The sequence below is a fragment of the Rhodotorula toruloides genome (assembly GCF_000320785.1).
Source record: "Rhodotorula toruloides NP11 unplaced genomic scaffold Scaffold11, whole genome shotgun sequence".
In the NCBI taxonomy this organism is placed as follows: domain Eukaryota; kingdom Fungi; phylum Basidiomycota; class Microbotryomycetes; order Sporidiobolales; family Sporidiobolaceae; genus Rhodotorula; species Rhodotorula toruloides.
Window position 1 is genome coordinate 251648 of NW_015622971.1, and position 21068 is coordinate 272715.

Sequence of the window (21068 nt, forward strand, 5' to 3'; positions counted from 1 at the left end):
CTCGCCTTTGACGAAGCTTGCTGTGAAGAGGCTGAACCGAGAGTCGGATGTCGCTGTTCGCATTACGACTCGGATTGATCGTAGATGTCCCTACAGCTTCAAAGACAGCCGCACAACGAGTTGGCGAGATGTGTCAGCTTCAGCGAGAGGGTGGAAGACAAGCTCGACCTTCTCCCACTCGCTCTCAACGCTTGCTGGCTCTTCCGAGGCTTTCGCAGACTTACCAGACACTCGCTTTAGCGGACTAACCGGCGCCGCGCTGCCTACGAGCCCGACACCCTCTCACTCGCAAACCAGCAGCGCCTCATCGCAACATGGTGCGTCAGCCAGTCGCAGCCCGTCTGGACGATAGCCAAGCTGACATTCTGCTTCACACAGCCCAACGGACGGCCTGAGCGCAAGAACGGCGCGCAGAAGCGCAAGGTGGACAAGTCGGGACTCGGTCGAGCTATCATCAACCGGAAAGTGAGGGCGGCGAGGGATGCGCAGGACCCGACTCTGGTGCGTTGCTGGGCTCCACACACGGGGTCAACAGTGCTGACGAGCCGGTCGAGCAGCATTCGTCCGAGATTGCGGCAGGCCTGTCCTCGGTTACTCAGGAGAACGACCTCGACGAGTTTCTCAGCACCGCACAGCTCGCAGAGACCGACTTTTCGGCTGGCGAGTCCCAGAAGTAATTCCACGCTATGACGAGGCTGACCCCTTCGATCCGCAGAGCGCCAGAACATCAAGGTCGTCTCAGACCCCTCTCTGAACGCCGCCTCGCACAACCCCTACCTCCTCACTCCCCAACAAGAAGCCGAGCTGCGAACGAAGCAAAACGAGAACCAGCAGCGGCTGCAGGTACCACGACGACCGCCTTGGACGAGGCAGATGACGACGGTTGAGCTGGAGAGGCAGGAGAGGGATGCGTTCCTTGAATGGAGGCGCGGGCTCGCCGAGTGCGTTTGACTGTCTCTTGCGTTCGCCAACGTCGAACTGACGCACCACGACCCGCAGCCTTCAGGACAACCAAGCCCTTCTCCTCACACCCTTCGAGCGCAACCTCGAAGTCTGGCGCCAGCTGTGGCGAACGCTCGAGCGGTCCGACCTGATCGTCCAGATCGTCGACGCACGGAACCCTCTCACGTTCCGCTCGGCCGACTTGGAGAAGTACGTGCTGGAGCTGAACGAGCTGGAGCGGCCGAGGGAGGAGGGGGAGCCGGCGCCGAAGCGGAAGAATTTGCTGCTCATCAACAAGTCGGACTTGTTGACACGGAAACAGAGGTGCGTCTCGCTCACGTTCCGAAGCCTCAGTACTTGCTGACCCTTTTCGCTCGACAGGGAGGAGTGGGCCGACTACTTCGAGGCGAACGGGATTCAGTACGCCTTCTTCTCCGCCGCGAACGGTATTGCCTTGCAGGAGGAGCGCGCGCGACAAGAAGAGCTTGCGAACGGCGCGGAGGAGTCGTCGGACGAGGAGGACGAGGACGAGATCCCGGGCATGAAGATCCCCAAGTCGGGCAACAAGCTCAAGGGCCTGAATGCGAAGCCCAAGACTGAGGTTGCACCGGCATCGCGGAGACGAGTGGTTGGACCGGACGAGTCGAGCGATGAGGAGGACGAGGATGACTCGGATGAGGAGTTGGCGAGCATCATGCGGAGGGGGATGGGTATCTCCCTGCCCGGCAGTGATGAGAGCGAGCGGACGCGGATCTTGAGTGTGCTGGAGCTGGAGGAGCTGTTCTTGAGCCATGCGCCCGAAGGTGCGTCTGCTCCTTGTCTTCCGGCTTCGTCGTGCTGACGAGGACTTGTCATGCAGTCTCGCTCGCCAAGGGGCACGGCAACGAAAAGCTTGTCGTCGGTCTCGTCGGCTACCCCAACGTCGGAAAGTCGTCGACTATCAACGCCCTCATCGGCGAGAAGAAGGTGTCTGTCTCGTCCACGCCCGGCAAAACCAAGCACTTCCAGACGATTCGCCTTTCGCCCGACGTCCTCCTCTGCGACTGTCCCGGTCTCGTCTTTCCCCAATTCGCCGCGACAAAGGCCGACCTCGTCTGCAACGGTGTCCTCCCGATCGACCAGTTGCGCGAGTTCACCGGTCCTGTCGAGCTCGTCACCCGCCGGATCCCGCAGGAGGTGCTCGAGGGCACGTACGGTCTGCGAATCACGATTCTGCCGGAGAACGAGGGCGGAACGGGCGTACCGACTGCCGCTGAGTTCCTCAACACCTTTTCTAGTGCGTCGCGCTTCTTCTTCTTCACCGGCTCATGACACGACTGACACTCTTTCCGTTCTCGCAGTCGCTCGCGGCTTCTTCACCGGTGGCCAAGGCAACCCCGACCAGTCTCGCTCCTCCCGCCTCGTCCTGAAGGACTACGTCAACGGCAAGCTTCTCTACTGCCACCCGCCTCCCGGCATCGACTCCGACGACTTCAACCGCGAGACGCGCGACATCGAGCGCCTGCGCGCGCAGAACAAGCTCAAGCGCAAGATGGCGCCCATGACTCGTGTCAGCCAGAAGTCGGACTACTACGTCCATAACCCTGCGGCGGCGGCGGCGGGTGCGCCCGGAGGTGGGCGACCGAGCGAGGCGCGTGGGAAGGGCCAGAGTGCGAAGGCGAACGCGCTTGACAACTCGTTCTTCGGCGCGGATGTCGGGAAGGCGGTCATCGCGGGACTGAAAGGGAAGAAGGTGAATGCGGCGACGGGAGGCGAGGACAAGAAGCACTTCAAGAAGAAGCGCGAGAAGCAGCGTTCGGGTAGGGGCTACGAGGTCTGAGCAGCGCCGCCTGGAACGCAGCCTTTCGCCCTTAGCCGTTCCGCATTCGAGAGCTCCCCAGCCTGCCCGACTTCTGAAGCTCTCGGCGCTCGTAAGCTGCGCTGATCCAAGCCATGTGCTGCGTTGCAAGGTGCTCGGCCGCTCTACACAAAGGTGAACCTCCTCTCACCGCTCTCGCCCTCCGCGTCAAGTCCACACATCCTCCTCGCATCCTTGGTCCCAACAATCCGCTCAACCCGCAAGACGTCGTACTTGGAGAAGAGGACGTGCGCGGAAAGCTCGCTCTCGTCGACGTCTGCATCGCCGGATGGCTGGAAAGAGGAAAGGGAGGAGGGCGCGGTGAAGGGGAAGGCGAGAACCTCTGGGTAGTAGAGCGGGTGGATGGGCGGTGCGTAGAAGACGAAGGTCTTGGCGCCTCGCAGGCGGTAGCTGTGCGCAGAGTCAGGTCACTCGTGAGCAGCCGAATTCCGCGTGAGATGCACGACTGCGTTGAGAAGTCTCGATACGCACCGACGGAAGAAATGGAACCGCTCCGTCACCAACAAGAACTTCTTCTTGCCCTGGAAGAACGCGCCCCGTGCCCTCGAAATTTCAGGCGTGTCGGAGTACTCAGAGATGGCTGCGAACGAGAAGTCGGAGCCGAGCTGGGAAATGTTCTTCTGGAGGTAGCGCTTGACGCGGACAAAGTCGAAGTAGGAGGGGACGAATATGAGGGTTTGGGAGGACGAGACGGCGGATTTGAGCAGGGTCGGGAGGGTCTGTACGGACGGCAGCTTCAAGTATCAGCTTCCTCGCTAGCAAGTGCAGCGGTAGGTTGTTCAGATAGAGCCCGCCGCACCTTGGACGTGAAGAACTCGAACCGCTTCTCGTCCTCCTCCCAAACCTCGCCACCCTCAAACCTGCTCCAAACCTGCCTCAGCCCCCTCGGTACCATCCCGAGCACTCCCTCGCCGTTATTCGGTGCTCGCGGGATCGCCCGAAGCTTGCCGGATCGGTTGTGGCAGGATCGGGTGAAGAGGGCGCGCAGTTCGGGCGAGTCGAGCGAGGAGAGGAGGATGGACTGGCGGAGGTGGGCGGCTCTGCGGGAAGGAGCTCATCAGCATGGACGAGGGAAGAGGGAGAGGTGAAAGTGACGCACTTTCCGTCGAGGTACCAGGGCTTGACGCGCGAGAAGTCGCAGCCGTGATCCTCCTCAGGCATCTTGTTAAGCCGCTCCATCACGAACTGCGGTAGACGATTGCATTAAGCCGCTCTAGACCGTCAGCGGACGGCAGCAACGGCACGACTGACGCCTGCGCGCACCTGAACATGCTCCCAGTTCTGCATGAGCATCACGTCCATCTGGTCGACGAGGAGGATTTCGATGGACGAGAGGAAGTCCGAGTCGCTGCGGGACAGGGGCAGCGCTCGCCACCGTCAGTATTCGGTCACCAGACGGAGCTAAACGGAGGGCCTGCTGCCGGACTCACCCATCCTTCTCGATACTCGTCCTCAATCCCAACGGACTCGCCACAATCACGTCCGCCTGATAAAACTCGCTAAACATTTTCGCCGCCTTCCTCGTCACCTTGATGCCGCAGCGGAACGTGTCATCAATGTTGCCCTTGAAAGTCTCAACATGATCGCGTGGGTACTCGTCGGCCCTTTCGACGAGTTTGTCGGAGGCGCCATCGGGAAGGGAGTATTCCGAGACGAAGCGAGGGTAGGATTCGATGAGGGAGGTGGTTGGGGGGAGGTACGAGACGAGGTGTTGGACCCATGAGAGGGCAGAGTTGCGGAAGGGCGTGAGGAGAAGGACTTTCGGGCGGGTGAAGGACTGGTCTTGGGTGTTGCGAGGGGTGGAAGAGGGAGAGGAGGGGTCAAGGGCCGAGCGGGCGAGGAACTCGTTATTCTTGAGGATGCGCGAGCGGGTCCTGCAGAAGAAAGCGTTAGTCTCCATCGCAGCTTTCAGTTCAGGCCCGGCGCACTTGAGCACGTGGTTCATAGCATGCATCGCGCAAGCCTCGCGAATCGCGTCATGCTCGTCGCTGCCGACCTCGACCTTCGGGAAGAGGACGTCCTGGCACGTCGAGAGCGTGCGGAGCCAGGCGGCCTGGGTCGGAGGAACCGAGGCTGCGGAGAGCGTCTACGTGAGGCTCGATTCTATAGCTGCGAAAGAGACGAAACGTACTGCGGCCGGACGAAGCGCGAAGTTTCTCGACCAGTTTCGCGTTGTACTGCAAGTCGCAGGCACGCACCAATCGTCAGCGCTTTTGCCAGGAGCAACACTTGACGCATATTGTCCAGCGACTCACCGCCTGCAACGCCTCCTCCTCGCCCTTGACCGCCGACTCGACGCCGTCTGGCCGCGTCCAGGCGACCTCTCCTGCACCGGGCAAGACGCTCTTCCCCTTGCTCCACTTCTTCTCCTCTTCCTCCAGCTGCGATACCTCCTTTCCTTCAACGAGCGCCGAGTTGGGGCCAAAGTGGGCCGCAAAGGGGTCTTTGGCGACGGACGAGGAAGGCGAAGGTGCAGCTTCGTCGTCGGAATCCGCATCCGAGAACGCCGCGTCCTCCGCTCCGACCTTCGCATCGTCCGTCTGAGCGTCCTCCTGCTCCTCAATCACCTCGGCCGCCTCGTCCACCTTGTCCGCGAGAGCCCTCCTCGCCCTCTCAGCACCCGCACTCGCTCCCTTCGCCTTCTTCTGCGCTTTGCGCGCAATGGCGTGCCAGTCCCGTGTCGTTGCGTGAGACACGGCTGGTCGCTTGCCCGTCGAGCCTGTTGGTCGTGCGGACTGGACGTTCAAGACCGTGAGGAGATTGAGGCGAGGGTCTGCGATAGGCTTCATCGCTGGCGGTCGTTCGAGGGTGCTGAACGGGGTAACAGGCGGCTGGGAATTGATCTAGCTCAGTTCCAAGCCAGCCAGAGCAGTGTGAGAGCGAGTTCGTGAGGTGTCGAGGCCAACTTGCTCGCTCGAGCTCACTCGCCAAGGTCAACGCGTTGACATCTCGCTCGTTCGACGCTGCTGGACTGCTCAGCTGTGTTTCTGCGTGCTATGGCTTCACAGTACTCGAAACTCAAGGTCGCAGAGCTCAAGGCGAGTCCGCCCACTCTCCTCATCGCCCCACACCTATCACCTCAACCCGATCCACCTCGCACACCGCACGGGCGGGCATGCGAACGAGCTCATGCTGACGAGCCTTGCGCGGAACAGGAGCTGCTGAAGGAGCGCGACCTCCCCGTGTCCGGCTTGAAGGCAGACCTCGTCGCCCGACTCGCCGAATCGGACGCTGCTTCTCCCGCCTCTGCCGAACCAGCCGACCAGTCTGCGCCCATCACCGACATCCCTGATGCAGATGCGGCAGTCGAAACCGTTGCAAGCGGTGGGAAGGAGGCGAACGAGGTGGGCGGGATGGGCGACAGTGTTCCTCCGACAGACGGGCTCAACTTGGCAGTCAAGCGGGCGTTGGAGGACGAGGCTGTCGAGGAGGAAGTGAAGCGGGTCAAGCGGGACGAGGAGATGGCTGAGGCAGTTCCTCCTGCGGCAGAGAAGGACTCGGCTCTCCCTCCGGATGCGCCCGCACCAGCGTTCGATTTGAAGCCTGTGCTGGGCGGAGATGTGCCGAACCGAAGCGTGATTGCGGAAGGCAAGGTCGATACGGAGACGCTGGAGAAGGCGGCGGCGGGGGAGACTGCGTTGAAGCACGAGGAGCCCGAGGTGCAGGAGGACTACGAGGAGGAGGAGGAGCCGCCCAATTACGACGACCTGGCGCTGAAAGAGGAGGATGGCGGGCGACCAGCGGACTTGTATCTCGACACGGTGCGTCAAGGCGCTCTCGGTGTTCCGCCTCGATTCCTACGAATCTTGAGCTGATTTCCTCCGTCGTCCATGAGCACAGATCAACCGCGCCGCACTCGACTTCGACTTTGAACGCCTCTGCTCCGTCACCCTCTCGCACAACCACATCTACGCCTGTCTCGTCTGCGGCAAGTACTTCCAAGGCCGCGGAAAGTCGACCCCCGCCTACGCCCACGCGCTGAACGAAGACCACCACGTCTACATCAATCTCGACACGCGAAAAGTCTACGTCCTGCCCGACGGCTACGAAGTCGACGACGCGAGTTTGGCCGACATCAAGTACCTCCTCTACCCGACCTTCACGCCTCAAATGCTCGAGAAGATCGACCACCAGACGCAGCCCGAACTCGACCTCGCGCGAAAGGAGTACTACCCCGGCTTCGTCGGATTGAACAACATGAAGCACAACTCGTACATGAACGCGGTGCTTCAGCTCCTTCTGCACGTCCCGCCTCTTCGCGACTACCTAATCCTCCAACTCGACCCCTCTTCTTCCTCCGCACGCCCAACCTCCGAACTCACAATCCGCCTCGGCCTCCTCGCGCGCAAACTGTGGAACCCGCACGCGTTCAAGTCCCAAGTCTCGCCGCACGAGTTCCTCCAGGAAGTCGCGAATGCGAGTGGGGGAAAGTTCAAGATTACGGAGCAGGGGGACCCGCTGGAGTTTTTGAAGTGGTTGTTGAACCAGGTGCATCGGGATTTGGGAGGCGGGAGGAAGCCCAGGTCGAGTGAGTCGCCCGATCCTGTTCAGCTTCGAGCTACCGAGGGAGCTGCTGCTGATTCAAGATTATGATCTCGTCTCGCAGGCATCGTCTACTCCGCTTTCCAGGGCGAGGTCCGCGTCGACGACCAGCAAATCATCAAGACGGGCGAGTTTGGCACGAAGCCCAAGTTCGATATTGACCGAGGTGAGTGTTGGACGCGAGCGAGCTCAGATCCGAGCACGCGCCTGGCACCCTTGGTCTCCGTTGGCAGCAGCCCCGAACTCACAAGCTTTTCGACCTCCCAGAAATCAAGTCGACCAAGACCCCCTTCCTCTTCCTCGCTCTCGATCTCCCTCCTCCCCCTCTCTTCCAGGACGCCGTCGAAACCAACATCATCCCTCAAGTACCCATCTCCGCCGTCCTCTCAAAGTACGATGGCTCGACGACGCGCGAGGACACGCAAGCAGGCGTGCTCAAGCGGAGCAAGATCACGAGGTTGCCGCCCTTCCTTATCGTCTACTACAAGCGCTTCTTGAGCAACCGCTTTTTGGAGGAGAAGAATCCGACTATCGTCAACTTCCCGCTCAAAGGCGTCGACATGAGCGAATGTGCGTGGGCCCTCCTCTTTCGCCCGCTCATGGCGATTACGCTGCGCGAGTATTGACTAGTTGAGTTTGCCTGTCTGGCAGATGTCGACTCCGCCGAGACTCTCGCCGCGCACTACGACCTGACCGCCAACCTCTCCCTCCAATCGTCCACCTCAACCGGCACGACCGCCACCTCTCCCTCAGCGGAATGGAAAGTGCACGTTCACCTGCGAAACGCCGAGAAGGGCAAGGAGGACGAAGGCGAGAAGTGGTTCGAGGTGCAGGACTTGAATGTCAGGGAAATCGAGAAGGGGATGGTCCCGCTTGCAGAGACGTACATCCAGGTGCGCCCGCTTCTCCTCCCGCTTTCGGACGCCGGAGCTGACGTTCGTGTGCGCCTGCAGATCTGGGAGCGACGAACACCGAATGGCAAGTGGGACGACTTCGTCAAGGTCGACCCGCCCAAGTCGCACAAGGCAAAGGCGGGCGGTGCGCCTCAGGCGAACGGGAAGAAGGCGGAGAAGCCTGCGCCGGCGGCGAAGTAGGTCTGCGTCGTAGAGTCCGCTATCGTAGCGAAGGAATCGACAACCTTCCCAAGCCGAAGCGAGTCGCAAAGCGAGCATTCATCTAACGACTCGCCAGAGACAGCGGTACAAGAACTGGTCCGCGTCATCAAGCGCTCAACAAGCGGCGGTCCTCGTGCTCCCTTGACTGTTCAAGCTAGGCAGACGCTTCCGCCTCCTTGCCTCCCTCGTCCTCCTCCGCCTCCTCCTCCTCCTCCTCCTCCTCCTCGTGCTCCTCGAACCACCTTCTCATCTCGTCGCACATGTCAACCTTGAGCGGTCCGCGCTCCTCGTAGTAGACGACCGCGATACCGGCTTCTTCGCAGGCGGCGAGGATTTTCTCGGTCGTCTGCTTGTTTGCGTCGGACTGGTCGTCGTCGGGCGTCGGACTGCAGTACTTTGCCGGCAAAGCGACGACTCGAAGGTTCGGCGGGTTCGTCCCAATAAAGTGGACGATGTCGAGCTCCTCGGGCGGGGGCGGCGGGAAGATGATACCCTTGAAAATGATGCGGTCCGTCTCGTACTCGATGACCAAGCCTGCAAGCGATTCGGCAAGCGGCCCGAACGGAACGAGGTCGCGAAGAGTGTAGACATAGACCGGGGCGACGCCGGGCGGGCATGTCGCAAGGACACGACCCAGCAGGATCTCGTCGCCTCCCGGGAGCTCGCCGCGTCCGCGCACCTGTAGCATCGTTAGGCAACGAGGGGAAGCTTTGAAACTCGCGAGGATCGGGCGGGCCGGCATTTCGTCGTCGATGAAGGGCGTCAGGAAGAGGGCTTCGAGGTTGCGAGCGGCGTTGAGACAGTCGCCGAGAACTGCGCCTGACGATCTCGAGTCAAGCAGCTCGAGTTCTGTGATGGGAAGAGGCGAGAGAGGGCCGCTGAGTCGAAGGGCAACGCTTTGCAGCGTGAGGCGACGGAGCTCTGCGAGGAGAGTTTGTCAGCGCGCTTCTGTGGGCAGGCGAAGTGACGCACTAGGGGCTTTCGAGAGTAACGAGAAGTCGAACGGTGTGAAGCGGTACGATCCGAAAGTGCGGTAGTGGCGGAAAGTGTGCAAGTTGGGGAGGTTGTCGAAGAAGACGTCGAACTTGAGTCCGGTCGGAGCATCGCCAAGATGTACGTGCACGAGTCGAACGGAGGGCATGACCTGACCATCCGCCAGCTTCGCAATGAAGGCTTTGGTGACCTCTGGCATCGACTCGCGGACGTACGAATATTCGACGAAGTTCGGGAAAAGGGCGCGGTAGGCTCGGTAGAACGCCTTGTTGGTGAACTGAATGATGTCCAGGAAGTCCTGCCATTCCGTCGCCTTGTGCTCCTGCTCGAGGAGAGGCGGAGCTGTCGCGTGGACGATGGCAAGGAAGAGCTCCTCTGGCAGGTCCTGGAGGCGCGCCGTGGCGAGGTCGGGCAGCGATGCGCTTCGTTTGGTATGGGATACGAGCTCAAAGCGCGGCGCAGGCCTGTCAGCGACCGGGAGGCGCGAGCGAATGAAGGGAAGGAGGGAGAGGAGCAGCGCCGGGAGGTCCGCGGAGGTCAGAGCGTCGAGTTGCGCTCGCCTGCTCGGTTGCGACGACTCTAGGGAAGAGTGAAAGCGTGCACAAAGGCGCAAGACCCGCTGCGACCCGCTCGAGTGAATCGACGGCCTAAATCTCCTCGACTTGCGACAACTGACCCTACTCCTCAAGCCGTCCGTCCTGCCTCAAAGCCGTTTCGACCTCTCCCTCCGCAAGACGACGGACAGGCCCCCTACTCATCCCAACATCGCAACCCGCTCCAGCTCCGCCCGCTGCAGGACGACCGCCAGCCTCGCGTACTCGCCATCGTCGTCCTCGTCCGCCGACCGACGGTGCCAATCGTTCAGGAAGTTTATCGTGCGGTCGACGGCCGCCCCAGTGCGGCACATGTCGACGTCCCAGTCATCCTGGACGTCGCGACGAATCCAGCTGGCGGCAAGGAAGGCGGCGTCGACGAAAGGCTCGATGGGGTTCGTGCTGACGGTGACGCCGGGGAAGTCGAAGTCGTCGGCGATATCGTCCAATGCATTGAGTCTGAGAGCTTCGTCGTCAGACCACAGCTGAACGTGACGAAGAGTACCGGGGAAGGAGAAGTTGGACTGGAGGTACGTGGCGATGGGCCGATGGTCATACAGATAGGGGTTCGCGAAGCCGAGACTCTCGACACGTAGCGAGGCGAGCGACGGGAAGCGCGCAGACGAGATGCCGCACAGCGCGCGGACTCCGCCTTCGTGAACGGTCGTGAAGGTGAGGCTTCGAACATGCGGGAAGTGGACGCCGTCGGGATATGCCGGTTCCTCGTCCGTTGCGTTGCTGAGTGGGCGGATGAGCTCAATCTTCATGTGACGAAGTGAGCTGGCGAAGGTTCCGGGAAAGGCAAGAGACTGAATGAGGTCGGGATACACGGGACCTTGGTAGAGGGTGAGCCGGGGAAGTGTTCGGCTGGTTGCAGCATCTGCTGCCTCGGCAAGAGAGGTGAGAGGCCAGTCCTTGGGCAAACCAAGTTCGGCCAGCAAGGGCAGCGCCGCAACGATGTCGACAAGACCTTGGCCCGAGATGGTGGAGAGACTATCCATCAGCCGGAGTGATCGGAGGTTTCTGCTAGTGCTGGAGATGCGCCGCAAGTCGCCCTCGGCACTGACGTTCGTGTCGAGCCTGACGAGCGACGCCAGCAGACGTCCCATGCCGACGGGCGCGTGCTTCTCCAGATCCCGCCAGCCAAGCCTGTTCGTCGAGCCGCGTTCTGGCAGAAGTTTGACAAAGCCTTCTAGCGAGAGGGACGCTTCGGTGAGATTCGGAAAGTAGGGGAGCAGAGCGACGATGGTGTCGAAGGTCTCGGGACGCTTGTCGTCGAATTCGATTCGGCTGAAAAGGGGACCGTACTTTGGCGCGATGTAGAGTCGGAATAGTGTCGACATCGTTCTGGAGACTTTGACGACCTGTACATGAGCTGTCAGCAACCGTTCTCTCAAGCTCGTCCCTACACGACAACGTACCTTGAAGCGAAAAGACGCAGACAGCATGACCAGCTCTTGCTGGGCTGAAAGAGCGCACCCACTGTGCTCCCGTACATGGCTGCGAGGTCTCGACAGTGCGTTGACATCTTGCTCGCTCCGTCCGGCAGATCGTCCTCGTACTCTTCCCGCTCCTCGGCATAGGTCTTGAGGTATCGATGCAACTCTGCAAGCCACTTGTCCTGGCGGTCGCAAAACTCGAGAATGCGGGCCTTGATCTCGGTAGGCAGGCCGTCGAGACTGGCGCGAGGAGGGGGAGAGGAGGACATGGCGGTGGGACGACGAGCGGGGCGACGAGGGCGGGTCCTGGATAGTAGTCGGAGCAGTTCTACTACGTTAGCAAGCGGCGCGACGCCTCGGACTCGACGAAGGCCAGACGCACCGAAGTTGGCGACGAGGGAGATATGCAGACGGGCGTGGACGGCGGGGGCGCGTGACGCTGCTCGTGACTGACTTGCCGGACTAAGCTGGAGCAGTACAGACGTCTCGTGAAGCAGTGCGGTCAGAGCGAGAGACGTGAACGAAGCGAACCAGCGGTTTCGCCTCGACAGCTCACCTCCTCGCTCACGCCGCGATCTGCTGGACCTGTCTGCACGTTGAGCTGGCCCGTGTGCTCTACAGTACCCGCCGTACTGTCCGTCGCCCGCTCACTGCGCCTTGTTGCCGAGCTGGGATTCCCTCGCCGCTTTCATCTGATGAGGGCATCACAGACGGGAGGACGCAACGAGGTGGGCTGAGTACCCGCAGACTGGGAGTGACGAGTCTTGCGGGGAGCATCACGGTGTCGCTGGTCTTCCAGCCGCTGCGCTCCGCTCACAGCAGGCTTGTCGACCTCCACCCCTTCCTCGTTCCGACCAACACACGCAGGGTAGGCCGTCGCGGAGTGCTCCTGCGACTCTCTGCGACTTTTGAGCCGATGCTCTACTCCCGGAAGCTGCCCGAGGAATGCAGAATCGGAGGTACTGCGAGTCACTCGCTTCCCTCAAACCGCTTCTCCGCCCAAGTCTCGCCTCAACCTCCTCATCCAATCGTCGCTACCGCTCTTGAGCTTGCCTCATTGCTATCTGGCCAGCAGGCAGGAATCGCTGAGCTGCGCACATGTCACGAGGGAACAGGTAACATGCTCGAGTCGCAGAGACTGATGACCATCCTTTCCGTCCTGCCCACATACCGCCTCCTCCACCTTCCCCTCCCGTCGCCTCATCCACCTCTTCGACTGCTCCTCAACACGCCTGCGCGACCCGCTCAAACTCGGCCTGCTGCAAGACCCTCGCCAACCTCGACAACTCGCCATCCGCGCCTAGTCCTTCCGCCCGCTCGAACCATTCGCCGAGGAAGTCGAGCGTACGCTTGATGCTTGGGCGGTGTAGGTCGTGTCGTATCGGTCCACCTAAGCGGATGTAATCGATTCGGTGGTCCGCCGAGAAGATAGTGGACGAGACAAAGTTGGGCACAATGCTGGTCGTGAGCTCGATGTGGCGGTCGCCGAGTTCTCTTCGCAGTGCGTTGCAGTCGAAGTCGTCCTGCAGGTGCTGCGGGTCGAAGAGATGGATTCTCTCGAGCCGAGGCATCTTGTATGCCACAGTCTTTACGGCCTCCTGCGTCGTGCTGATCAACTGTATGCATACCTGATGGCTGCAAATGACGAGCTCAACCAGCGCCGGGAACTGGTCGCAATCAATGCACTCCATGAACAACTCAATGATCTCCGGGAGGCCTTCGAGTTTGAGCGTGCGGACTTTCGGGAACTGGACGTCCTCGGGGTAGTCGAAGTTGAGGTCGAATGCTAGGTCGAAGGTGATGCATTCGATAGAAGAGGCGAAATGCTGAGCGAACCGCATGGTGCTGCCCACATCGCCGTTAACGCCGACCTTGAGCGACGTGATGGCGGGCAGTGGATGTTCGCCGCGAGCGCTCAGGAGACTGTTGAGCACGGGAAATAAGTCGCCATCGGTCTCCTCAATGACGAGGTCCCGTAGATCCGGCAATATGGCGAAGATACGGACCAGCCGCTCGTCGGCCCCGTCCTCGTGGTCAACGTAACCCAGGTGCAAACTCCGGAGGGTGGGAGCTGCGCTGCCGAGGTTGATGATCTGTTGACTTTGCGAGACCTCGGTTTTGAGGTACGTGAGCTGGCGAAAGAAGGACGCCAGGCCGAACGGTGAAGAATCCGTCAGCGCCGCCCACGAGATGCCGCCTGACTCGAGTCCGTCGTTCAGGTGATCTTCGAACCCTTCGACGGTGACGACGGCTTCGGTGACGTTCGTGAGATAGGGGAGGTTTTGGACGAAGCGGTGGAAGAGGTAGGGATCGTGATCGTCGAAGGTGACTTTTCGGAAGAAATGTCGTCGTCGCGGAACAATGTGGTGCTGAAAGAAGAGCGAGTTTGTCTTTGACGTTCGGACCTCCTGCAAGGACAGCATGCTTCAGCCCCAAGCTGGCCCGTGAGGGAAGACTGCACCGCACCTTGAAAAGAAAAGGAGCGGCGAGGACGCCGCTCTTCGTAATCGCGCCGTCAGACGCTGGCTTTTCCGCCGTGTCGACGCATGCCGTGAGGTGTTTGCGGAGCATCTTCCATCGCTCATCCTGTATCGCGCAGTGCTCGACGATGCGGGCCTTGACCTCTGTCGGTAGCCCTTCCAGTGTCGCGCGAGGAGCGGAGGGATTCGAGTCGCGGAGTTGAGCGGATGGAGAGATCATGTCGGGGTGAGCGTCGAGGAGGGTCGATGGAGGGGAAGAAGGTGTCTGCAAATGCAGTCTGTGTCAGTCTGCAAGCGTGAGTGCGGAAGGAAGATGAGAAGCCGGACGCACCGCGTCGGAGGCGGGAGACGAGCGAGGCTTTGCGGTTGCGTACAGCTTGTTTCGCGTGGAGCGTGCGAGAAGTAGCCAGTGACAGTATCAGCTCGCAAATGAGCCGGAGAGAGGCGAGCGAAACGTACAGAGGCAAGCCCGTTGACCCGCACCAGAGTTGGCTTCGAACCCTTCTCTTCCCGCTCACACGGCGATCGCTGCTCTGGACCTTGCTTTCCAAGGTCTGCTACGCTCACAGCTGTCTACCGCGCCTGCTCCCGCTCGCTTCCGTCCCGCCGTCGCCGCGGATCATTCTCATCACTTGAAGGTCACAACAGCTAGGAGGATGGAGTGAGAGAGGCTGCGGAGACCGCCAAACGGGAGGTTGGAACAGTGGAGGGGCCGTCACAGCTTCATGCCGCCCGAAGCCCGCGTCAACGGCATCTTGCTTCCCCTCCTCCTACCTACCGTCGCTCCCGCCTTCAACCCCGACTCGGCTACTGAGCGCCGCGGTAGGAACCGATTCCGGTTGAGGAAGGCCTTGCTGAGTCGGCGCGGACAGCCCCGCCGACCTCCGCGACGTTGCGACCCAAGTCCCTGCTTTGGAGTTGCTCGCCTCTCTTTGAACGCTGGCTGATCCGCTTCGTTCGCTGCGCTCAAGCTACTGATACAGTGGCAGGTCAGTGGAGCCCTAGTCTACGACAGCCACGCTCAGCCTTCGCTCTCAGCCGACTTCGCCTCGTCCACCTCGTCGTCCTCGTCCGCCTCGTCCGCCTCGCTCCCGCCTTCCTCGCCCGAGTCATCTTCGCGCTCGCTCTCCCATTCCATCGACTCCTCATCGTCCCCGGCTTGCTCAGTCCCGTACCCTTCGCTGAAATCGCCATGCAGCATGGCCTCGAGATCCTCCTCCGTCTCCGGCCAGGCCCCGCCCCACGTGAAGAGCCTTCCATCGTCGTCGCGCGGCTCGTCGCCGGTCATAACTGTCCACTCGCCCTTCTTGAGCTCCTGGCAGAAGCCCGTCTCGCGATCCCAGTCCTCGTAGTAGACGACCTCGATGTCGTTTTCCTCGCAAGCGTTGATGATCTCGTGCGCGGCGTACTTGACAACCTGGAGGTACGGGTCTTCTTCTGGGTAGGCGGGGTGCCACATCATGGGCAGGGCAACAGACTGCAGATTCGGCGGACTCGATTCGACCCATTCTGCGATCCGGCTGATATCGCTCGGCATGAAGCTGTACATCTCGCGCTCGTCTTCGTCCGTTTCGTACTCGACGAGGAGAGACATGACGAGGGCGCCAGCGAGAGGTGAAGGCGCGCCCGCCCAGACGGGGTGGACGAGGACGGTCGAGCAGTCGCTCGGGCACTTGTCAAAGAACCGCACAGCGTCTCGGCCGAGCGCATCCTCGAAGTCATCTTCGCGTGGCTGAAGCTGAACGTATTGGAGAGACTGAAGGGCGCTTGGGTCAGGAAGAACGCTCTTGATCCCGCTGCTGAGCGGCGAAAGGCAGAGCGCTGTCACGCTTGGAATCTGCGAGAAGAACTCGTTGACCGCACAGGTAGACGCGACGCGGCACTCGAGGAGCTCGACTTCGATGATGCCGAGCTGTTGGAGAGGAAGCGAAAGGTAAAGGAAGAAGCCGCTCAATCCGAGAAACTTGAGGTCTATCGGGTGCACGGTCAGCACAATCACGCTGCAAGGGTCGGAGACAACTCACGAAGGAGCTTGTCGAGCGCGTACATGTCGAAACTTGGCACATTCGGTTGACACTTGTCGGCGCCGAGGCGAAGGACGACGAGGAAAGGAAGGTTGCTGAGGATCGTGACGAACGACAAGGCAGTGTTCACGCCGAACAGGCGAAGGCAAGCGACACTCGCAAGCGTTTCACTTCGCAAAGTCTTCCTCAGCATCATCTTGACCGTTCCGCTTGTCGAGTCGACGCAGTACGGAAAGACGGCGCGGTAGATGTTGTGCAGGTTCCTCGAGGCTCCGCGAAAGCTCTTCAGGGCTGCGTGCCACAGGAGGGCCCTGCCCTCTTCGGCGGGAAGCGTGGGCGAGGCGAGGAAGAGGATGTTGAGGAGAAGATCGTGCGGCAGGTCCTGGAGGCGGGCCATCGAGGGGAGCGGGTCGGCAGACTGGTTAGGCGTTGTGCAAGTCCTCAGCAGCGGTGCAGGCTGGTCAGCAATGAGTGAGCGAGTGCGAGTGAAGGGAAAGAGGGAGAGGAGCAACTCGGGAGGTCCGTGGACTTCCAAACGACGAGCGAGCCAGATTTGAGCAGCTGTAGCAGCTAACGGAGAACGTAAAAGCACAGCGTAGAGTGCAGGACGGGCCGCGACTCGCCGAGAGGACAGACAACGCAAACCTCCTCGACTTGCGACTTGTCAGCGCTACTTCCCCGAGTCCATCGTCCCTCGCCCTGCCCGAGAGCGTCGTCGAGTCCGTCTACTCTGAGCCCTGCCCCTCCCCTTGAAATCACGCGTCATCCTCACCCCGTCATGGTCACCCTCTCCAGCTCCGCCCGCTGCAAGACGACCGCCAACCTCGCAAAGTCCTCCTCGCTGCCCGACGCTTCGGCCCGACGAACCCAATTGGCGAGGAAGTCGGCCGTACGCTTGACGGCCCGTTTGACGCGGTCGAAGTTGATGTGCTCGCCGTTGTCGACCGCTTTGACTAGGTCCTTCGGCTGCATGAAAACGCCGTCGATGAAGGGCGTGCTCGGGGGGTACGGCGTGGTATGGATAGAGGTGTATGGGTGTGCCAGCGAATCATGGATGAGGTCGAGGGTACGGTGATCCAAGTGTCGCGTCGAGTCGAAGATACGGATCGTCCCAAGAGGGCGCCCAGCTGATTTGAAGCTGGCGCAGAACGCGACGACCTTCGCCATCGACTCGTCCTCATTGAGTCGCTCGATCTCGAACTCCGAAAGAACAGGGAATTGCTGCGCGGTGACAGTCGCGACGAAGCCGTCGAAGCCGTCCATATCACCCACGAGGTGTAGGGTGCGGACCATAGGGAACAACACGTTGACTGGAGCTGGTGAGGTGTTGTGGAGTGAGTGCAGCGAGAAGTGAAGTTTTGTGAGACTGCTGCTGAAGAGGCTGGCGAAGAGCAGGGAGCCCTCGAGGTCGGAGGTGGCATCCATCGAAAGGCTGAGAAGAGGCGGGAGAGGATGTTGACGCCGGACCGTCAGTATGTCGGTGGCGGGATCTGGGAGGAGCTCATCAATGTCGAGTTCGCGGAGGTTTGGGAGACGTGCGAGCATGTCGATAACTTCCACGATCGCTGGACGCAGAGGATCATGACGCAAACGCAGGGTCCGCAGCGACGGCGCCGCATGCAAGGCCTCCTGGATGAGGGCCCAGTCATCGAAGAATCTGAGCTCCAGGGTGCCGAGCTGCGCCAGAAAGGCGACCAAGGCGCGTAAGGGGTCTCGCAGCAATGCCGAGATCGAGTCGTCGGTTTTTTGTTGCCGAGCCGGCCGGATGCCACCGTTCAGCACCGCTCGGTCGGCATTCGGCAGTTGCGGGAGGAGCAGGGGATCTTCCCGAGCAAGCTGGTCGAGGCGATTGATTCTTCGGAAGTGATGACCGAAGCGAGGGAGAATGTGTTGACGGAAGAAGGGACTCTTCGTCTGCCAAACGTGCAATTCCTGCAGGTAGCGAGGTTAGGACTGTCACGGGCTGTGAATATGCTCGCAGCTCACCTCGAAGCGTCTCGGCGCAGCTGCAGCGGACCACGAGCGTGACAGTCCGTAGACAGACGCAAGAGCTGACGACAATGGCGAAGACCACGTCGCAAAGTCCTGCCAGTGGTGGAGAATGTCGCTCGTCGCGGGAGTCGCGAAGGTAGCCTCGTACATGAAGTCGTCGAGAAGCGCCCTGCGCTGTTGCTCTTCATCGTCCACGATTGCACAGTACTCGACAACCTGCATCTTGATTTCGTGAGGCAGGTCCATGTTTTGGCGGGAAGGCGAAGGAGTCGGGTTTGGGGGAGGAGCGCGAGAAGCGGCGACAGACATGGTGGCGGGGCCGAGCTGCTCGGGCGAAGTTCGTGCAATTGCGAGAGCGTGATCAGTCAGTCTCCTCGTCGCAGGAAGAGGACACAACGCACGAACCTCAGACAAGACCAAGAGGGAGGAGGAGGACGCGGCGGAGGACGGGCGCCAGGCGCAAGTCTCTGGTGGATCGGTTGGCGGAAGTGGAGCGATGCACAAGCCTCGACAAGCCCTTACAAGCAGAACGAGCGAGCGGCGGAAGGGGAAGAACGCGTGAACGAGGGGGTTCGTCCTCGACGGCTCACCTCGCGCCGACACGCTCGCTTATTGGCCTCGTCACTATGTCTGCTGTACTCGCAGACAGCTTGTCATCGGCAGTCGGTGCTCGCGAACCGTCCCGATGAGTCGCGAACCGTCCCGATGAGTCGCCTTCGATCTCTCGACTTCATCATCGGAGGTTCCGACATCAAGGAGGAACTTGCGGGAAGAGCTGCTACGGAGCCGACACGACGGGGTCGAGCCGAAAGAGTCACTGCGCCATCCACCAGCTGCGCCGCTGCCTCGGCATGACCAGCCAGCCCTGCTCGACATTTGCTTGCCTCTGATGCTCATTTCCGACCATTGTGCGCCTCATGCTCTCAGCAACGCAGCAAGACCTTGCTTGCCACTCGCTAGAGCGTTTGACGAGTCGAGCGTGGAGGCGCCTAACATGCTCAAGGCGAGGGTAGATCTTGCCCTTGTCCCTCCGCCGCTCATTCCTCACCTTGTTCCTCCGCTGCTGCACCGTACATTGCCCGTGTCCATTCCAGCGCGACAAGCTACGCCCGCTCGTCTCTCACGGTGCCATCACGACCCGCTCCACCTCCGCCCGCTGCAACACCACCGCAAGCCTCGCATACGCGCCGATGTCCTCCATGTTTCTCGCCTGCGCGAGCCAGTCGTTGATGAAGCCGACCGTCTGCTCGACAGCGAGTCGGATCGGGTGGGGGTCGATCGGCCAAACAAGCTCCGCTTCTTTAGGAGGGCGAAGGTACAGCCGCTCGAGGAAGTTGTCGCAAGGCGCCGTCGTGATCTTGGTGTTGGGGTGGTCGAGCTCTCCATGGATGCGCTCGAGATCGGCGACGGAGAGGAAGGATTGCGGGTCCACGATCTGGATCTCGCGAAGGGGTCGACCGGCACGCTTGAAGGCGTCACAAAAGTCGAGGACGTCGTCGACTCCTTGGATGGCCAGGTCGCGACCGAGAACGATGAGGTGCGAAAGGACGGGCAGGTGCTGCGCCGACAAACCGAGGAAGAAGTCGTCCGAAGTGCCCGCCTCGCCGTAAAACCGCAGCGTATGGAGGTGAGGGAAGGTCGTGTTGATTGGGTCGCGAGCACCACCCGAGTTGGGTGTGATGGCGAGAGTGAGGTGAGTGAGGGTGTTGCGGAACAGATGGGCGAAGCGCAGGACGACTGCGATGTCCCAGCCGACAAAAACGCTGAAGTCCGCCAGTGGCGGAAGTTTTTGGCCTTGCAGACGGCCGATCGCGTCATTGAGCGCCTCGCTGTCGACAGTTTCCATGGCGAGCTCGCGGAGATTCGGCAGGTGTTGCAGAATGTCGACCAGGACGTTGCTGTCTAGATCTTCAGGGTGGTCGTGTAGATAGAGGATCTGTAGCGAGGAAGCTGCTTGGACGACTCGGTTGATGTGGGTCCAATCACCGAAGCTGACGTCCAGCTTGATGAGACGGCCGAGAAACCGTGCGAGAACGCTGAGCGGGTCCTCAAGCGACGCCCATGTCAGACGGTCGAAGGTGTTGGTCTCGGACAGGTGTTCCTCAAAACCACTTCGGGTTAAGAGGGCTGCGTCGACATTCGGAAGCTGAGGGAGGAGAAGGAGGAAGGCGTTGAACCTGGCACGGTTCGTCCCCAGCGCGTCGAATCTGACTACGCGGAAGTGGTGGGCGCAGCGCGGGAGGATGTGTTGTTGAAAAATGAAGGAGCCAGTTTGCGAAACGAGGAGGCTCTGCACGCACATCCCGTCAACATGTCAACGTCCTCATCAGCACGGCGGTCTAGAGGAACGCACCGAGAATCGTTCTGGAGCAGCCGCTGACGACCATGAGCGCGAAAGGCGGTAGAGCGAACCGATGAGAGATGGTCGCGAAGCGACTTTGTCGAGGTACTCGGCGAGGTCGCTTTTGCCTGGTCTCATCTCGTTGAGGTGGTCTTGGGTTGAGATGTAAGTGTGGAGATAGCGAGCGCGCTCCCTCCATCGCTCCTCAAGGGCGTGACAATGCTCGATAATCAAAGCCTTGATCTCCGCTGGCAAGTCGACGGTACGGCGAGTAGCCGGAGGAGGAGGACCGGCAGTCGACATGTCGAGGCGGGTGCGGCGAGTTGATGAGCTCGAGAAGCTGTATACTGACGTGTTAGCAGCTCGACTTCTCCGCGTTTGACCAAGCTGGACGTACTGAAAGTTGCGACGGCGAGACGAGAAGCGGGAACAGCAAGTCGTGAGCGGGAGGAGGCGGGGTCTTTCGGGGTGCGGTACTGGTCTCTGGCGAGAGTGTGCAAGCAGTGAAGGGCCTTTGCCTGCGGAGCGAGTGAAGCGTAGGAGGACAACCCTCGACCACAGCGACGGGTTGTTCTCGACAGCTCACTTCTCGCCGCTACCTCGCTTGCTAGACTCGAATCTGCTCTCTAGTGGGCTAAACAGACTGCGATCGACCCACCGACGCTTTCACCGCGCCCGCTCGTCCCGCCGTCGCCAATTTCTCTCATCTCCCCACCTGCGACCGGTCGTAGTTGGCAGGGCTACGGCAC

The 21068-nt window shown here is 60.9% G+C and overlaps 9 protein-coding genes across 9 annotated transcripts; 2 read left to right on the forward strand and 7 right to left on the reverse strand.

Moving 5' to 3' along the window:
* Positions 1-314: 314 nt before the first annotated feature.
* RHTO_00955 (ribosome biogenesis large subunit GTPase 1) lies at positions 315-2761 on the forward strand (the record flags this gene model as incomplete). The annotated part of the gene is made up of 8 exons (XM_016414639.1): positions 315-317; positions 379-501; positions 558-660; positions 716-941; positions 1000-1266; positions 1324-1745; positions 1802-2218; positions 2283-2761. 8 exons carry the CDS (start codon positions 315-317, stop codon positions 2759-2761), a joined length of 2040 nt encoding a protein of 679 aa, XP_016273320.1.
* Positions 2762-2904: 143 nt separating this feature from the next.
* RHTO_00956 (digestive organ expansion factor) lies at positions 2905-5589 on the reverse strand (the record flags this gene model as incomplete). Its single annotated transcript, XM_016414640.1, has 9 exons — positions 2905-3190; positions 3272-3519; positions 3600-3840; positions 3900-3985; positions 4064-4148; positions 4231-4674; positions 4729-4873; positions 4932-4977; positions 5056-5589. 9 exons carry the CDS (start codon positions 5587-5589, stop codon positions 2905-2907), a joined length of 2115 nt encoding a protein of 704 aa, XP_016273321.1.
* A 207-nt stretch (positions 5590-5796) lies between these two features.
* RHTO_00957 (ubiquitin carboxyl-terminal hydrolase 10) lies at positions 5797-8436 on the forward strand (the record flags this gene model as incomplete). The annotated part of the gene is made up of 7 exons (XM_016414641.1): positions 5797-5838; positions 5956-6561; positions 6641-7328; positions 7407-7508; positions 7610-7912; positions 7994-8235; positions 8296-8436. 7 exons carry the CDS (start codon positions 5797-5799, stop codon positions 8434-8436), a joined length of 2124 nt encoding a protein of 707 aa, XP_016273322.1.
* A 175-nt stretch (positions 8437-8611) lies between these two features.
* RHTO_00958 (uncharacterized protein) lies at positions 8612-9649 on the reverse strand (the record flags this gene model as incomplete). The annotated part of the gene is made up of 2 exons (XM_016414642.1): positions 8612-9378; positions 9430-9649. The coding sequence occupies 2 exons, from the start codon at positions 9647-9649 to the stop codon at positions 8612-8614; spliced, it is 987 nt and encodes a 328-aa protein (XP_016273323.1).
* Positions 9650-10204: 555 nt separating this feature from the next.
* On the reverse strand, positions 10205-11751 carry RHTO_00959 (uncharacterized protein; the record flags this gene model as incomplete). Its single annotated transcript, XM_016414643.1, has 3 exons — positions 10205-11407; positions 11465-11543; positions 11606-11751. The coding sequence occupies 3 exons, from the start codon at positions 11749-11751 to the stop codon at positions 10205-10207; spliced, it is 1428 nt and encodes a 475-aa protein (XP_016273324.1).
* Positions 11752-12705: 954 nt separating this feature from the next.
* RHTO_00960 (uncharacterized protein) lies at positions 12706-14182 on the reverse strand (the record flags this gene model as incomplete). The annotated part of the gene is made up of 2 exons (XM_016414644.1): positions 12706-13890; positions 13949-14182. 2 exons carry the CDS (start codon positions 14180-14182, stop codon positions 12706-12708), a joined length of 1419 nt encoding a protein of 472 aa, XP_016273325.1.
* Positions 14183-14983: 801 nt separating this feature from the next.
* On the reverse strand, positions 14984-16383 carry RHTO_00961 (uncharacterized protein; the record flags this gene model as incomplete). The annotated part of the gene is made up of 2 exons (XM_016414645.1): positions 14984-15933; positions 15987-16383. 2 exons carry the CDS (start codon positions 16381-16383, stop codon positions 14984-14986), a joined length of 1347 nt encoding a protein of 448 aa, XP_016273326.1.
* Positions 16384-16754: 371 nt separating this feature from the next.
* On the reverse strand, positions 16755-18287 carry RHTO_00962 (uncharacterized protein; the record flags this gene model as incomplete). Its single annotated transcript, XM_016414646.1, has 2 exons — positions 16755-17918; positions 17973-18287. 2 exons carry the CDS (start codon positions 18285-18287, stop codon positions 16755-16757), a joined length of 1479 nt encoding a protein of 492 aa, XP_016273327.1.
* Positions 18288-19098: 811 nt separating this feature from the next.
* Positions 19099-20622, reverse strand: RHTO_00963 (uncharacterized protein; the record flags this gene model as incomplete). The annotated part of the gene is made up of 2 exons (XM_016414647.1): positions 19099-20268; positions 20332-20622. The coding sequence occupies 2 exons, from the start codon at positions 20620-20622 to the stop codon at positions 19099-19101; spliced, it is 1461 nt and encodes a 486-aa protein (XP_016273328.1).
* Positions 20623-21068: the final 446 nt, after the last annotated feature.